This window comes from Hyperolius riggenbachi, chromosome 5 (assembly GCF_040937935.1).
Source record: "Hyperolius riggenbachi isolate aHypRig1 chromosome 5, aHypRig1.pri, whole genome shotgun sequence".
In the NCBI taxonomy this organism is placed as follows: Eukaryota; Metazoa; Chordata; class Amphibia; order Anura; family Hyperoliidae; genus Hyperolius; species Hyperolius riggenbachi.
In genome coordinates this window covers 43,686,444-43,705,199 of record NC_090650.1, presented here as the reverse complement: position 1 = coordinate 43,705,199, position 18,756 = coordinate 43,686,444, and the positions used below count along the sequence as shown (strand labels likewise).

Sequence of the window (18,756 nt, the reverse complement as noted above, 5' to 3'; positions counted from 1 at the left end):
ACTCTCTACGTATCTCTCTGGCGGTTTCCTTTAACCTCTTGAGGACCACAGGCTTATACCCCTAGTGACCAGGCCATTTTTTACAATTCAGCACTCTGCAGCAGTTTATTACTAGTCCATACAACTTGGCAGCCAAATGAATCTTGTCTCCGTTTCAGCCCACCAACAGAGCTTTCTTTTGGTGGGATCTTATAAAGTTGATACTACAGGATAGAGATGTCACTTTACAAACAAAGATCAGGATAGTTAAAGCTATGGTCTTTCCAGCATTAACTATTTCAGCTCGTGGGTATTTTTCACCTTATGGACGAGAGGAATTTTCACATTTCAGCTCTCCTCCCATTCATTCCCCAATAACTTTATCTCTACTTATCCCAACAAAATGATCTATACCTTGTTTTTTCCGCCACCAATTAGGCTTTCTTTGGGTGGTACATTATGCTAAGAATTATTTTATTCTAAATGCATTATAATGGGAAAAATAAGAAAAAAAATATTTTTCAGTTTTCAGCCATTATAGTTTTAAAATAACTCATGCTACCATAATTAAAATCCACACATTTTATGTGGCCATTTGTCCCGGTTATTGCAACATTAAAATTATATCCCTAGTATAATTAATGGTGACAATATTTTATTTGGAAATAAAGGTGCATTTTTTTTCAGTTTTACATCCATCACTACTTTTTAGCCCATTATTTAATTATAGGCCCTCTTGACAGATTTTTTTTTTTTTCCCTAAAGTCAGTATGTGTATTTTACTATTCGGCCACCAGGTGTCCCCGCTGAGCAAAATGCTATGTAGTGTACAAGTACGCTACATAGGATACAATGTATTGCTACACTGTAACTAGGAAAGTGACGCAAGGTTTCAATGAAAACCTACGATCACAGTGTCGGCGGGGAGATTAATGAATAGGAACTTACTTCCTTACTTCTCATTCATAAATTTAATGATCGGGTGGCGGAAACCGTCGGAAATCAAGATGAAAGAGCGCGGCGGCTCTATGTAAGAATAAACACTGTTTTTGAACAAAAACAGTGTTTATTCCCGGTGGTAATGTACGGACTGGCACAGGGGACTTTTGTCTCCTACAGCCAATCTCCGCCTACTCTCTGTAACAGCACGATTGTGGGCATTTGCCCGCATGATCGTCTGCAAACCCCCCAAACTGCAGGGATGTGACTAGCGTGAAGCTCACGTCCGCGCGGCATAAATGGTTAACACACGGCTGTGAAACTTGGACTTTAAACAAGGTCATGCATAGAAAATATGATACTTTTGAATTGTGGGTTTGAAGAAAGCTTTTGAGCGCTTCTGGCCTGCCAAAAGATCAAACTAGTCAATACTTAAAATAATTAAGGCCAGAGTGTTCACTAGAAGGGTCAATAATACTATTAACGCAAATATTTTGTCACCTAATGAGAAGATTGGATTCTTTGGAGAAATCCTTGATGTTTGATGGCAGATCTTCTCTGCCATGGCAGAGAGGCTAATTTGTAATCACAGGATGTTAACAATGTCTGCATCCATGAAAGCAGGAAGTAGACACTGCAGATTTATTGCAGGATTTGTATCAGCTGTAACAAAGAAATGTTTTTCTTTAAAGAGAACCCGAGGTGGGATTTCATTATGTTCGTGGGGCACAGAGGCTGGTTGTGCACACTAAGGACCCCCCTGCGCTCTGCTATCCCCAGCTCCATGCTACCGACACACAGCGTGTCGCCAGCACAATGTTTACCTCTGCCTGTCTGTTAGCGCCGCTCCCCCGCCTCCTCCGTATCGTCGCTACCCGCCCACGTCACTTCCCTCCAATCAGCGGGAGGGAAGGGACGCGGGCGGGTAGCGCCGATACAGAGGAGGCGGGGGAGCGGCGCTAACAGACAGGCAGAGGTAAACATTGTGCTGGCGACACGCTGTGTGTCGGTAGCACGGCGCTGGGGATAGCGGCGCGCAGGGGGGTCCTGGGGGCACACCGTAGGGCAACAGAGGCTGGTGTTGGTGTGCACAACCAGCCTCTGTGCCCCACGAACATAATTAAATCCCACCTCGGGTTCTCTTTAAAAATTATTATGCTGTTGCATATCGTTTAGAGTAGAGAGGAAATTCGGAGTTCAGGTCCGCTTTAAAGGACCACTATCGCAAAAAAAGTAAGCAGTTAAAATCGCTTCATGAGGGATTCTCAGGGTTTTCTTTGTTTTCAACAGCATTTCCTGAACAGCAGTTGCCAAGTCTGACTGACAAAATAGTGTGCAAGTGATTTCTGGCTGGTATCTTACCGTGTTTCCCCGAATTTAAGACCTACTCTGAAAATAAGACCTAGCTTATATTTTGAGTATGCTCGAAATATAAGCCACCCTCCTTATATAAGACCTAGTGCCAGGGACATAGCCGGCGCTGGGGACATGCTTCCTGACCCCCCGCCCGCTCGCCCGCTTTACCTCGTAAGTTCTCGGCTCCCCGTCCCCTCCATTAAGACCTGCTAAGGGGACCTAATACTATTTTGGCAGTTAAACTGCTGTTCAGGAAATGCCGTTGAAAACAAAGAAAACCCTGAGATTCCCCCATGAGGAGATGGACTCACCCAAAACCGGTCGGTTCTGTCAGATTTTAACTGCCTACTTTTTTGCGATACTGGTCCTTTAATTATCAGTGGAGGTTTGGACCAGGTAACAGTTGACACACTTGGGAAACCTTGTTCATTTTTTTTTTTAATTATTTTTATACTTCTTGAGACCACATGCAGCCATGCACGGTCTGTATACATCAGACACAAAGCCTAATGACTTACTTTTCTGTCTTTTACAGATGTATCCCTTTTTCGAGATGCAGGAAGTGTCAACCCATTTTCCATGCCCTGCATACATCTCCACACAATTCCACTTTGGATGGTAGAATGGATATCCAGCTCTCCAGTTTACAAAGTCCATAGGGGCGCCGTCCATCCACAGCCATCTTCCTGAAAGAGACCGGAAGTCACTGCAGTGTGAACCAGGTTACAATGCCAATGACTGCATAGAAAGTGATAGATAGATAGAACAATCTTTAGTCAGTTTTTTTGCTACTTCTGACTATCTGTCTATCTATCTATCTATCTATCTATCTATCTATCTATCTATCTATCTATCTATCTATCTATCTATCTATCTGTCTGTCTGTCTGTCTGTCTGTCTGTCTGTCTGTCTGTCTGTCTGTCTGTCTGTCTGTCTGACTATCTGTCTATCTATCTATCTATCTATCTATCTATCTATCTATCTGTCTGTCTGTCTGTCTGTCTGTCTGTCTGTCTGTCTGTCTGTCTGTCTGTCTGTCTGTCTGTCTGACTATCTGTCTATCTATCTATCTATCTATCTATCTATCTATCTGTCTGTCTGTCTGTCTGTCTGTCTGTCTGTCTGTCTGTCTGTCTGTCTGTCTGTCTGTCTATCTATCTATCTATCTATCTATCTATCTAATCTACAGTATCTATATGAAATTGCGCGTGTGTATGTACACCACCATCACTCGAAAACGCCAATTTAAACAAAAAAACTTGGTATACAGATCCCTTACTATTTGGGATGATATGTTCTGGAGTCTCACACCATACCTGCACATCTGTGCGGAACCACAAACCGCCAATCCGATTTCATCTGTTTACATCAATGGGAACATTTACAGTATAAGGCCACCATTCTCACAGTAATCAAGCCAGAGTCCCCAAATTTGGCGCAGTTGGTCACTTGTTGACTGAGGTTAAAAATTCATGGACAGTGGGAGGAGCATAAAACCGCCAATCAAATTGCAGCCATTCATTTTACATGGGAAAATGTAAACTGCAGCCATTCTTACATTGTTAATGGCAGGGTTCTCCAACCTGCTACAGTCGGTCATTGGGTGACCGGGGTTCAAATTCAGAAAAGGGGGTGAAGTCCCAAACAGCTAATCATATTTGTTAGATTGATAAACTGCTTCCATTCTCCCATTATTGATGCCAAGGACCCCAAAGCTCACAAATTTCGTCATTGAGTGACTGTGTGTCAAGGATACAAAAAAGTGTGTGTGGGTGGGGGGGTAACAACTACATTTTTACATGGGGAAATTTAAACTGCAGCCATTATTTCACTGTTAATGGCAGTGTTCTCAAACTTGGCACAGTTGGTCACTGGATGACTGGGATTAACCATTTCAGCCCATGGTTTGTTTTCACTCTATGGACACAAGGAATTTTTACATTTCAGTGCTCCTCCAATTCATTCCCCAATATCTTTATCACTACTTATCACATTTAAATTATATAGATCTTGTTTTTTTAAGGACAAATTAGGCATTTGGAGGGTAATATATTTTTTTAAAGGGACTCCGAGCTCAAGTTAAAAATAAAAATTGTCCTCACCCGGGCTTTCCCCAGCCCAGTGCTGGCTCCTCTCCCAGTCCCTGCTCCGGAATGGCTGACCCGCGGCAGCCCGGGCGACACTCGGCGAGTGTCGGGCTTCTTCTTCTGCGTATGACGCGGCTGACGTCACACGCCGGCCGCCTCGCGTCATCACGGCGGCCAGCGTGGCAGAACGGCGCATGCGCGCTTTAATAGCGCATGCGCAGTACTTTTTTATTTTTTATTTTATTATTTTTAAGATGAGCTCGGAGTCCCTTTAAGTAATTATTTTATTTTCTAGGCATTTTAAAGGTAAGAAATGAAAAACAATGAAAAAATAAACTATTTCTCCATTTCCATCCACTATAGTTTTAATATAAACAATGCTACCATAGATAAAAACCACATATTTTATTTGCCCATTTATCCCGATTATCCAAACATTTAAACTATGTCCCTAGTACACTGTATGGGAATAATATATTATTTGGAAATAAAGGTGTATTTTTTTCTATATTTTGATTTTTGCTTTCTCGTTGTGCCCTAGCAATAATTGCAAGCCATTATTTTCAAAAATAACAGTAATATACCCTTATGGAATACATATATTAAAAGCTGAGTACCTAAAGTAACAATTTATGTCTTCTATTTTAAATTCTGTCCCTTTTTTTTCTTTTTAAAAGCTTTTAATTTTGGTGCAGCATATATGAAAATATAAATATAAATTATTGATTTTTTTATTGCATTTGTCACAGTTTGTCGCTAAAAAGAATTCACAAGACATAGACCTCAACTCTAAAACACCCTAAAATCTATTCTACAACTTATCATGGTTAAAATAATACCACATATCTCTCAGTTGATGGCTAGTTGGGCATCTAACAGGTCAACTGAAATATGCAACTGGGTTTGTACAGGCCAATTTTCTTCACAAATTTTAAATTATTTTAGCACTACACTTTGTTTGCACAGCCCCAGAAGAGCCAGGATGTCAAAAAGGCCACTAATGTCATGATTATCAGGCAACTTTGGCACACAAATTTATTATAACATTGTGTTCTAAATTATTATGCAAATTCTATTTAAGTGTCATAAAGATTACATATTTTGTTTTTCAATTAAACTAATGGATGGCATTGTGTCTCAGGGCTCTTTTGATAACTGAAATCAATCTCAACCTCTGATAACTAGTTTGCCAGGTGAGCCAGATTTAACCACTTGAGGACCGTGGGCTTTACCCCCCTTAAAGTGACTCTGTAACAAAAATTACAACGTTTTTTCTACCATCCTACAAGTTCCTAAACCTATTCTAATGTGTTCTGGCTAACTGCAGCACTTTGTACTATGACAGTCTCTGTAATAAATCAATGTATCTTTCCCCTGTCAGACTTGTCGGCCTGTGTCTGGAAGGCTGCCAACTCTTCCATGCTGGTCTGTTCCTCTATGCACACTCCAGTGTGTGTTTTATTTACATAAGCCAGCAGCTTCTCTGCTATCTTATCAGTGATAGAAGAGAGCTGGATAAAAATCCTCCTCTGGCTGTGAAAGTAGCTGGCTGACACATACTGAGGAATTACAAACACAGGCACAGGCAGAGCTGTCTGCAGGGAGCCTGTAATGTTCAGTGCATGAGAGAAGAAGGGGACAGAAGGTAAACACACAAATGATCTTTTGAGATTCAAAAGGAAAGCTGTATACAGCCTGCTTGTGTATGGATGTATTTTCTATGTGTGGACATATTGTACATCAATCTACTTCCTGTTTTGGTGGCCATTTTGTTTGTTTATAAACAAACTTTCTAAAACTGTTTTTGACTACTTTTAATGCGGCGGGGAGCGGCGAAATTGTGACAGAGGGTAATAGGAGATGTCCCCTAACACACTGGTATGTTTACTTTTGTGCGATTTTAACAATACAGATTCTCTTTAAGGACCAGACCCTTTTTTTCCATTCAGACCACTGCAGCTTTCATGGTTTATTGCTCGCTCATAAAACCTACCACCTAAATGAATTTTGGCTCCTTTTCTTGTCATTAATAAAGTTTTCTTTTGGTGCTATTTGATTGCTGCTGCGACTTTTACTTTTTATTATATTCATCAAAAAAGACATGAATTTTGTCAAAAAAAATGATTTTTTTAACTTTCTGTGCTGACATTTTTCAAATAAAGTAAAATTTCTGTATACGTGCAGCACGAAAAATGTGGACAAACATGTTTTTAATTAAAAAAAAAAAAACATTCAGCCTATATTGATTGGTTTGGGTAAAAGTTATAGCGTTTACAAACTATGGTGCAAAAAGTGAATTTTCCCATTTTGAAGCATCTATGACTTTTCTGACGACCTGTCATGTTTCATGAGGGGCTAGAATTCCAGGATAGTATAAATACCCCCCAAATGACCCCATTTTAGAAAGAAGACATCCCAAAGTATTCACTGAGAGGCATGGTGAGTTCATAGAAGATTTTATTTTTTGTCACAAGTTAGCGGAAAATGACACTTTGTGACAAAAAAGAAAAAAAAAAAAGTTTCCATTTCTGCTAACTTGCGACAAAAAAAAATGAAATCTGCCACGGACTCACTATGCTCCTCTCTGAATACCTTGAAGTGTCTACTTTCTAAAATGGGGTAATTTGTGGGGTGTGTTTACTGTCCTTGCATTTTGGGGGGTGCCTAATTGTAAGCACCCCTGTAAAGCCTAAAGGTGCTCTTTGGACTTTGGGCCCCTTAGCGCAGTTAGGCTGCAAAAAAGTGCCACACATGTGGTATTGCCGTACTCAGGAGAAGTAGTATAATGTGTTTTGGGGTGTATTTTTAGACATACTCATGCTGGGTGGGAGAAATATCTCAGTAAATGACAATTTTTGAATTTTTTTTACACACAATTGTCCATTTACAGAGATATTTCTCCCACTCAGCATGGGTATGTGTAAAAATACACCCCAAAACACATTATACTACTTCTCCTGAGTATGGCGATACCACATGTGTGGTACTTTTTTGCACCCTAACTGCGCTAAGGGGCCCAAAGTCCAATGAGTACCTTTAGGATTTCACAGGTCATTTTTGTTTCAAGACTACTCCTCACGGTTTAGGGCCCCTAAAATGCCAGGGCAGTATAGGAACCCCACTAATGACCCCATTTTAGAAAGAAGACACCCCAAGGTATTCTGTTAGGAGTATGGTGAGTTCATAGAAGATTTTATTTTTTGTCACAAGTTAGCGGAAATTGATTTTAATTGTTTTTTTTCACAAAGTGTCATTTCCCGCTAACTTGTGACAAAAAATAAAATCTTCTATGAACTCACCATACTCCTAACGGAATACCTTTGGGTGTCTTCTTTCTAGAATGGGGTCATTTGTGGGGTTCCTATACTGCCCTGGCATTTTAGGGGCCCTAAACCGTGAGGAGTAGTCTTGAAACCAAATGTCGCAAAATGACCTGTGAAATCCTAAAGGTACTCATTGGACTTTGGGCCCCTTAGCGCACTTAGGGTGTAAAAAAGTGCCACACATGTGGTACCGCCGTACTCAGGAGAAGTAGTATAATGTGTTTTGTGGTGTATTTTTACACATACCCATGCTGGGTGGGAGAAATATCTCTGTAAATGACAATTGTTTGATTTTTTTTACACACAATTGTCCATTTACAGAGATATTTCTCCCACTCAGCATGGGTATGTGTAAAAATACACCCCAAAACACATTATACTACTTCTCCTGAGTACGGCGATACCACATGTGTGGCACTTTTTTGCACCCTAACTGCGCAAAGGGGCCCAAAGTCCAATGAGTACCTTTAGGATTTCACAGGTCATTTTTGTTTCAAGACTACTCCTCACGGTTTAGGGCCCCTAAAATGCCAGGGCAGTATAGGAACCCCACTAATGACCCCATTTTAGAAAGAAGACACGCCAAGGTATTCCGTTAGGAGTATGGTGAGTTCATAGAAGATTTTATTTTTTGTCACAAGTTAGCGGAAATTGATTTTAATTGTTTTTTTTTTTCACAAAGTGTCATTTTCCGCTAACTTGTGACAAAAAATAAAATCTTCTATGAACTCACCATACTTCTAACGGAATACCTTTGGGTGTCTTCTTTCTAGAATGGGGTAATTTGTGGGGTTTCTATACTGCCCTGGCATTTTAGGGGCCCTAAACCGTGAGGAGTAGTCTTGAAACCAAATGTCGCAAAATGACCTGTAAAATCCTAAAGGTACTCATTGGACTTTGGGCACCTTAGCGCACTTAGGGTGTAAAAAAGTGCCACACATGTGGTACCGCCGTATTCAGGAGAAGTAGTATAATGTGTTTTGTGGTGTATTTTTACACATACCCATGCTGGGTGGGAGAAATATCTCTGTAAATGACAATTGTTTGATTTTTTTTACACACAATTGTCCATTTACAGAGAGATTTCTCCCACCCAGCATGGGTATGTGTAAAAATACACCCCAAAACACATTATACTACTTCTCCTGAGTATGGCGATACCACATGTGTGACACTTTTTTGCAGCCTAGGTGCGCTAAGGGGCCCAACGTCCTATTCACAGGTCATTTTGAGGCATTTGTTTTCTAGACTACTCCTCATGGTTTAGGGCCCCTTAAATGCCAGGGCAGTATAGGAACCCCACAAGTGACCCCATTTTAGAAAGAAGACACCCCAAGGTATTCCGTTAGGTGTATGGCGAGTTCATAGGGATGAACAGATGTAAATAATGCACTAGCGAATTGATAAGGGGGGGTCTGAGGGCAATCTGAGCGTGTAGGCGGGTGATTGGGTGCCCGCAAGGGGCAGATTAGGGTCTGATCTGATGGGTAACAGTGACAGGTGGTGACAGGTGGTGATTGATGGGTGATTGATGGGTAATTAGTGGGTGTTTAGGGTAGAGAACAGATGTAAACACTGCACTTGGGAGGTGATCTGACGTCGGATCTGCGGGCGATCTATTGGTGTGGGTGGGTGCTCAGATTGCCCGCAAGGGGCAGGTTAGGGGCTGATTTATGGGTGGCAGTGACAGGGGGTGATTGATGGGTGGCAGTGACAGGGGGTGATTGATGGGTGATTGACAGGTGATCAGTGGGTTATTACAGGGAAGAACAGAAGTAAATAATGCACTGGCGAATTGATAAGGGGGGGGTCTGAGGGCAATCTGAGCGTGTAGGCGGGTGATTGGGTGCCCGCAAGGGGCAGATTAGGGTCTGATCTGATGGGTAACAGTGACAGGTGGTGATAGGGGGTGATTGATGGGTGATTGATGGGTAATTAGTGGGTGTTTAGGGTAGAGAACAGATGTAAACACTGCACTTGGGAGGTGATCTGACGTCGGATCTGCGGGCGATCTATTGGTGTGAGTGGGTGATCAGATTGCCCGCAAGGGGCAGGTTAGGGGCTGATTGATGGGTGGCAGTGACAGGGGGTGATTGATGGGTGATTGATGGGTGATTGACAGGTGATCAGGGGGGATAGATGCATACAGTACACGGGGGGGGGGGGTCTGGAGGGGGTCTGGGGAGAATCTGAGGGGTGGGGGGGTGATCAGAAGTCCCCAGGGGGCAGTTAGGACCTAAAATAAGAAAATAGCGTTGACAGATAGTGACAGGGAGTGATTGATGGGTGATTAGGGGGGTGATTGGGTGTAAACAGTGGTCTGGGGGGTGGGCAGGGGGGGGGGGTCTGAGGGGTGCTGTGGGTGATCAGGGGGCGGGGGGGGGGGAAATCAGTGTGCTTGGGTGCAGACCAGGGTGGCTGCAGCCTGCCCTGGTGGTCCCTCGGACACTGGGACCACCAGGGCAGGAGGCAGCCTGTATAATACACTTTGTATACATTACAAAGTGTATTATACACTTTGTATGCGGCGATCCGGGTGCTAGTAACCCGCCGGCGCTTCCGAACGGCCGGCGGGTTACAGCGCGAGGGGGGCGGAGCCAGTCCCCGGCGGAGGATCGCGTCACGATCGCGTCACGCGCTCCGCCCATGCCCGTAAAAGGACCGCCGCCTTTGTGCAGGCGCCGGTCCTTGCGGGATCCACTTTCCGGCCGCCCCTGTGCAGTGGGCGGTCGGTAAGTGGTTAAAGTCGAAACTACTAAAAAAATTGTTGTTCCACATTATTGGGCAGATCACCATTTTCAAGCAATATGAGAAAGAAAAATGCTCTCTCTGCTGTCGAAAAGTAAGAAACAGTTGAATGCCTTGGACAAAGTATGAAAACTTTTATATTTCATGAAAACATGAGCGTGATCATTGTACTGTTTAGTGATTTGTGGCTGACTCAGAGCACACACGGGCTTGTGCAGATAAAAGCAACATGAGGAAGGGTTCTGTCAAATGCATCAGATTAAGAGAACAGCTGCTAAAATGTCATTACAAAGCAGCAAAAACATATTTGAAGCTGCTGATGCCTTTGGAGTCCTGTGAACATCAAGGTGCAGGATCGTCCAGAGGATTGCAGTTATGCAAAAACTTTCTACTCAGCCTCCCCTAACCAAAGCTCACAAGCAGAAATGGCTGCAGTGGGCCCCGAACTACAAGGAGAATAATTTTCAAACAGTTTTGTTTACTGATGAGTGACGTGCAACCCTGGATGGTCAACATGGATGGTTGGTGAATGGCCACCATGTCACAGCAAAGCCGGCACATCAGCAAGAAGGTGGCAGAGTCATGGTTTGGGTCAGACTCATGGGGAGAGAGCTGGTGAGCCCCTTTAAGAAATTCAAGCAGCAACTCTCCAAAAACTCATAAGTTCAAAGGATGCAAGAGTTTTGAAGCTGCTATCAAATAAGGGGTCCTATGTTATTACAATATAAATTATAATATAACTATAACTGTTAAGATGTTTTTGATTAAAATAGCTTTTGATTATAGTAAATATGACCTTCTAATGCTGCAAACTCAACAAATTACCATTTTCAGATCATTACAGCCTATAAAATGTTTTAAAACTTTCCCTTTTTTCGGTCAATAAGGAAATACAAAAAAACCCACTAACCAGACACCTGGTAAATGCAGCAAGAGCTTTAATCGCTAGACATTGGAAATCAACAGACCCCCCACAATTAGGGGATGGTTGTCTGAAGTGAACTCTGTTTGCACAATGGAAGACCTTACATCTACAATACATTCTAGACATGATCAGTTCTGGAAAACATGGTTTGGCTGGTTTGAATTCAAAGAGACATCACAATATAAATCTCTTATGTTTGACTGATGTAAAGCTCTATAGTTGAGGAGGCTGATATCCTAATAACTGTATGAAATCTTTTACTCTGGTGTGATAGGACTGACTCTTAAACCTTCCAGTGTCTCTTCGGATTTTCCTGGCTGCGCGCCCCTGCTCTATACCTCGGACCCTTCTAACCTTTTCTTGTTTCCTTTCCTTTCTCTCACTCTCTTACTTCTCTATGACATCTGTATGTGTCTCTTAGTTGGATACTTATAAGTTTTTAAATTTATATTAATATAAGTAGACATGATGGATATTTGGGATCTCTGTAGAGAAGTCACTAGGATTCTCTGACATAAATCTTCTACCGAGTAGGCACTTTGGTGTATGTCCCCTTTGGGTCCATAAGTGCCATGCAATTTTCTCCCTAAGCAATGGTTCAGAGAATGGGTATAACTTTTTTCTTTTACTAAGCATGATAACGTATGTTGTGACTTCCCTTATATTGACACATTTGTTATTTACAATTTGTGACCCAATATATTGCTGATTTAACTTGTCCAGCCTGGAATTTTATTGGACTGCACTGGTTAGCGGCATTCTCTAGCACTTGGTGGGTCTATATTACCCAGGCAATGGCTCATCCATGTATGTCATCTATTATGTTTAGCACTATTTGGATCCAACTCTAGGTCATTGTTGGATGTCAACTGTACTTATTTATGTATTTTCTCCTTTTGAAAAATTTTGAAAAATAAAAATCTGGGAAAAAAAAAAAAAACGTTCCCTTTTTTCAGCAACAAGCACAGATTAGAGAGATTTTCAACTATTGGTGTAGCAGCAACACTTTTCGCCGCACTCCTGAGTTGAACTGTGCCATCATCATAGTTTGAGGAGATGAAATTGTTATACACACACACACACACACACACACACATATATTGAGGGATTTCCCTCATCTACGTCACTACAAAAAGTGATAAGCAATCAAATCTCCCTACAGCACAACATAGATGACCAGCAAGTGCAGCCCACCAGCCCAAAAACGACACCACACCAGCATTACTCCTACAGCATATGTCAGTAAGGGGCCCTCTTTAGATCACAGGGACTAACTCCCTCACCTTTAAAGATCCACTACATAAAGCTCAGCACCGAAAGGTTTTGACGCATCATTAGGAAAAGAGAGAGAGAAAGACCAACAGAAGGAGAAAAAGACGAGAAGAAAACGAACAAAAGTGTGCAATGGAACAAGCAAGGCCAAAATTCTCCCAGAGGATCTAAAAGCACCCATATCACATGCCCTTCATCCGTGTTTGACAATAGTGCAACCCAACGCTTGTGAGTACCTCTCCTTTATCTATTCATATTCCTCACTGTTCTTACCTACAACAATATACAGGGCTCCTACGGTCTCTGTATTCTGTCTACTGGAAAGGCCTACAGACTACTCCAGACATCTCTTTATGTGTCTTATAGGGTCCTCACTCACATCTGGTGCCCAGGAGGTAGTAGGGTGTGTGTGTGTGTGTGTGTGTGGGGGGGGGGGGGGGGGGGGGGTAGAGTTTAGTTGACCTGAAATTTTCTTAATTTTGTGTTTCCTTAATCATGGACGTGAATTTTGCCACTACGACACAAAGTCGAAATTGCCATACAAACCGTAATTTGGAATTCCGTAACACGAAATTTCGTAATTTCATGTTTTCTATAGAAACAAAGTTATTTTAGTTACGAAAATGGACGTAATTTCACGAAATTACACGAAATTTCGCATAATTAGGTCATTACGCTTATCACTACTGGGGGGGGGGGGGGGGGTTCACAGTGGCGTCTGAGTGTTCCCTTTAACAAGTAATTAATGTACCCTTTACCTATTGATATAAAACACAACCACATAAATAGCCTTGGAAATGTCCCACAACAATATCATAAGATCATGATAGATGATCTTTAGGCCCCTAATGTAGAAAATATTTCATTTGGTGTAATTTTTGACATAGGCTATTTTACCTGCTACATTCTTGTATAAACCAATCCAAAAGCTGATGGATTGGTCACTCAGCCATTGAACATGGTGATGTAAAAACTCTGCTTCAACCGCATCTTCCACTGAAGCTAAACTGCTTTCTGAAAGAATAACAATAAATTAGTGAAAAAGTATATACATTTTTCTATGTTCAACAACGCAGAATGCATGAAAGATAATTCCTGCTGCTACTGTGCATTGTGATTGCACATGTGATTGCATATGTGATCGCGTTTCCTAGTGGAAAAGGACCCTAAAAATAATAATTATTTCTTAGTATAAATACAATGCATCACATGCTGTTATTTTAAAATACAACCAAAATCAGCAATGTACATTCCATTACTGTATATACTCGCATATAAGCCGACCCATGTATAAGCCGAGGTACCCACTTTCCCCTCAGAATCCAGGAAAACGTAATTGACTCACGTATAAGCCCCTCCCCAATATAGCCCCCTCCGCAGTAGCCAGATGTTCCCCCAGTACAAGTTAGCCTCCCTCCCCATAGCCAGATGTGCCTCAGGATCATACAACTGTGTCTCAAGAAACCACTAGATCGCTTCATGGATATGAGACCCAGCGATTGCCACACAGGAAGAACACTCGATCATTGCACAGCTGACACGTTGCTTGCACGCTCCACTCCACAAGCCAGAGGACACAGGTAGTCTTGAGCAGCACACTCTGCACACCATGTTGCAGGGGATGGGGGGCACAGACACAGCAGGGCACCAGCTGGTAAGAGCAGGATTACTAGTGTGCGATCCTTACGCTCCTCTGCCAGTAACAAAACCTGCTCCACCATCTGTTCTGCTCCACTGACTCACATATAAGCCAAGGGGGTAACAATATAGCACATTTTTTATGCTGAAAAATTAGGTTTATACGTGAGTATTTACAGTATGTATTAGTGGCTTATGTTAAAATGTATAATCTTTTTAAAATACACCATTTACAGTATATAAAAATAAGCAATAGTATTAGGGTTGTGGAGTCAGAGTCGAGGAGTCTGAGTTGATAAAAATGTACTGACTGAATACTACTAAATTTAAATTGCGTGCATTCATTATCTTGCATTTTTGCCACTTTGCTATGGCTGGATCAGTCTGACCACTTCAGTTTTGTTTATCCAGATCACAGCAAAAAATGGTGCTCCGACCGCTAGTACTTCTGGCCAGTGTTGCTCGGATACCTCATTATCCTATTCGAGTTTGGTCGAATTCGGATAGTAAACTATCCGGATTCACTCGAAGTTTGATATTCGAGTTAATCGAATATCCGATTCGACCTCGGATATCCGACGTCACTATCTGAGTCTGTATTCGAGTAAAATATTCGAGCTGGCCTTAAATAGCTTTTAAAACATGAAACCACCTATTTTATGAAGAAGAACATCAAGTGATTATCTGGTGATGTTTTAGTTATAAAAAAGTTATCAAAAATAGTAAATTAACTTCATGAAAAGTGTTGGCATGAGAAGGTGTGTCCAAAATGGTTGTAAGTTGGAAGTCTTCATTTACGTCTTCTTCATCTTCTTCTTCTTCTTCTTCTTCTATATCTTCTTCTATATCTTCTTCTTCTATATCTTCTCCGTCTCCTTCTTCTTCTTCTTCTTCTATATCTTCTTCTTCTATAGCTTCTTCTTCTTCTATATCTTCTTCTTCTTCTTCTATATCTTCTTCATCTTCTATATCTTCTTCTTCTTCTTCTATATCTTCTTCTTCTTCTTCTATATCTTCTTCTTCTAGATCTTCTTCTATATCTTCTTCTTCTATATCTTCTCCTTCTCCTTCTTCTTCTTCTTCTTCTACATCTTCTTCATCTTCTTCTTCTATATCTTCTTCTTCTTCTATATCTTCTTCTTCTTCTTCTTCTTCTTCTATATCTTCTTCTTCTTCTATATCTTCTTCATCTTCTTCTTCTATATCTTCTTCTTCTTCTTCTTCTTCTTCTATATCTTCTTCTTCTATATCATCTTCTTCTTCTTCTTCCTCTTCTTCTCTATCATTATATTATGTGTCTTGGACACCTCTAAATTAAGTACAATATTTTTGTTTCAAATTGATGCAGGCAGGAGGCAGCTATTTTTGAGCGTAATAGCTGGTGGCGCATGGGCAGCAGCACCTTGTAATGTGTTCCCTGGCAGTGGAGAGGAGACATAGACAGCAGGAGGAAATATAACAGCAGGCAGCGTGAGGAGGATAAGTGTGTGGCAGACTGGCATTTGGCAGCAGGCAGGAGGGCAGGCAGCGAGCCATAATAGGCCCTGGGTCCTAGCGGTGGTTCCATGGTCGTAAATGAACATCATGAGGTTCCAGACAGCGGTCGTGAAGCCCACATTGTGTCCAATACACAATTGGGACAGCACACTTTTCAACCCGGACACCTCTAAAATAATTACAATTTTTTTTTTCAAAATAATCCAGCTATTGTTGAGCGTAATAGCTGGTGGCGCATGGGCAGCAGCACCTTGTAATGTGTTCCCTGGCAGTGGAAACACACAGACAGCAGGAGGAAATACAGCAGCAGGCAGCGTGAGGAGGTTGAGTGTGTGTGGCAGACTGGCATTTGGCAGCAGGTAGGAGGGCAGGCAGCGAGCCTTAATAGGCCCTGGGTCCTAGCGGTGGTTCCAGGGCCGTAAATGAACATCATGAGGTTCCAGACAGCGGTCGTGAAGCCCACATTGTGTCCAATACACAATTGGGACAGCACAGTTTTCAACCCGGACACCTCTAAAATAATTTAATTTTTTTTTTCAAACTAATGCAGCTATTGTTGAGCGTAATAGCTGGTGGCGCATGGGCAGCAGCACCTTGTAATGTGTTCCCTGGCAGTGGAGAGGAGACACAGACAGCAGGAGGAAATCTAACAGCAGGCAGCGTGAGGAGAATAAGTGGGTGGCAGACTGGCATTTGGCAGTAGGCAGGAGGGCAGGCAGCGAGCCATAATAGGCCCTGGGTCCTAGCGGTGGTTCCAGGGCCGTAAATGAACATCATGAGGTTCCAGACAGCGGTCGTGAAGCCCACATTGTGTCCAATACACAATTGGGACAGCACAGTTTTCAACCCGGACACCTCTAAAATAATTAAAAAAAATTTTTTCAAAATAATGCAGCTATTGTTGAGCGTAATAGCTGTGGCGCATGGGCAGCAGCACCTTGTAATGTGTTCCCTGGTAGTGGAGAGGAGACACAGACAGCAGGAGGAAATATAACAGCAGGCAGCGTGAGGAGGATAAGTGGGTGGCAGACTGGCAGCAGGCAGCAGGCAGCAGGCAGGAGGGCAGGCAGCGAGCCTTAATAGGCCCTGGGTCCTAGCGGTGGTTCCAGGGCTGTAAATGAACATCATGAGGTTCCAGACATCGGTCGTGAAGCCCACATTGTGTCCAATACACAATTGAGACAGCACAGTTTTCAACCCGGACACCTCTAAAATAATTTAATTTTTTTTTTCAAAATAATGCAGCTATTGTTGAGCGTAATAGCTGGTGGCGCATGGGCAGCAGCACCTTGTAATGTTTTACCTGGCAATGGAGAGGAGACACAGACAGCAGGAGGAAATATAACAGCAGGCAGCGTGAGGAGGATAAGTGGGTGGCAGACTGGCAGCAGGCAGGAGGGCAGGCAGCGAGCCATAATAGGCCCTGGGTCCTAGCGGTGGTTCCAGGGCCGTAAATAAACATCATGAGGTTCCAGACAGCGGTCGTGAAGCCCACATGGTGTCCAATACACAATTGGGACAGCACAGTTTTCAACCCGGACACCTCTAAAATAATTTAATTTATTTTTTTTTTCAAAATAATGCAGCTATTGTTGAGCATAATAGCTGGTGGCACATGGGCAGCAGCACCTTGTAATGTGTTCCCTGGCAGTGGAAACACACAGACAGCAGGAGGAAATACAGCAGCAGGCAGCGTGAGGAGGATGAGTGTGTGGCAGACTGGCAGCAGGCAGGAGGGCAGGCAGCGAGACATAATAGGCCCTGGGTCCTAGCAGTGGTTCCAGGGCCGTAAATAAACATCATGAGGTTCCAGACAGCGGTCATGAAGCCCACATTGTGTCCAATACACAATTGGGACAGCAGAGTTTTCAACCCGGACACCTCTAAATTAATTACAATTTTTTTTTTCAAAATAATGCAGGGCAGGCAGCTATTTTTGAGCGTAATAGCTGGTGGCGCATGGGCAGCAGCACCTTGTAATGTGTTCCCTGGCAGTGGAGACACAGACAGCAGGATGAAATACAGCAGCAGCAGCAGCAGCAGCAGCAGCAAGTGTAATGTGTGTGTGCCACTTCATGTCCCCCTCTCGCCGACAACAGGGGCCAGGAATTCGCCTTCCACCCAAGCCTGGTTCATTTTGAGAAACGGCAGTCTGTCCACAGACTTGTGAGACAGACGAGATCGCTTCTCAGTGACGACTCCACCGTCTGCACTGAAGCAACGCTCTGACAGTACGCTGGAAGGGGGGGCAGGAGAGCACTTCCAGGGCGTACTGCGCAAGCTCGCTCCAGATCGGCAGGTGCTTGACCCAATACTCCATGGGATCAACAGGGGCAATGCTGTCAAGCCCGCTGAAGGACCCCATGTAGTCAGCCACCATGTGGGTCAAGCGCTGTCTGTGACCAGAGAAGGATGCTGCTGCAGGCACCTCCTCTCTAGTCCTTGGCAGCTCTACACTTATGTAGAGCTCGTTGGTCAGAGACAGCAGGTCTGTGGTGTGTGTGCGCTTGCTGCTGGTGGATGCAGGCACCTGCTGCTGCCTCTGTGCTGGCTGGACAGTGGGGGTGGATGGCTTAGGGAAGGCTTCCTGCAAGCGCTCAACAAGGGACAGCTGCAAATCCCTCATTTGTTGCGCACGGTCTCCTCCTGCAGGCAGGAACTGGCTGAGCTTTCCCTTCAGACGTGGGTCCAGCATCATGCAGATCCAGATGTCCTCCCTCTTCTTCATCTGGATGACCCTTGAGTCATTGTGCAGGCACCTCAGCATGTGCGCTGCCATTGGGAAGAGTCTGGCCACGTCTGCTGGCACATCATCGGCAGCCCCAGAGCCGACAGTGCTGTCCTCCTCTTCCTCTGCCCCCTCCACCTCATCCTCTCTCCACCCCCGCACCAGTCCAGCTGTGCTCTGCTGCTCCCCCTCATCAGCAGCAAGGTCAGGGACCTCCACCAACTCCAAGCCCTCCTCCTCAGAGGTGGCCTGTGAAGCTGCCTG

General features: G+C 43.4%; 1 protein-coding gene across 2 annotated transcripts in view; it reads right to left on the bottom strand.

Moving 5' to 3' along the window:
- The window catches only part of LOC137518158 (macrophage mannose receptor 1-like), a 493,922-nt gene that overhangs the window by 9,086 nt on the left and 466,080 nt on the right, over nucleotides 1-18,756 (bottom strand). The window contains exons 27-28 of one of the 2 annotated variants that reach the window (XM_068235572.1): nucleotides 13,527-13,643; nucleotides 2,793-2,960 (exon numbers count right to left, since the gene is read on the bottom strand). In XM_068235572.1, coding sequence (XP_068091673.1) covers nucleotides 2,793-2,960; nucleotides 13,527-13,643 — 285 coding nt within the window. The remainder of the gene's footprint in view (nucleotides 1-2,792; nucleotides 2,961-13,526; nucleotides 13,644-18,756) is intronic. The other variant, XM_068235573.1, reaches the window with a different exon arrangement.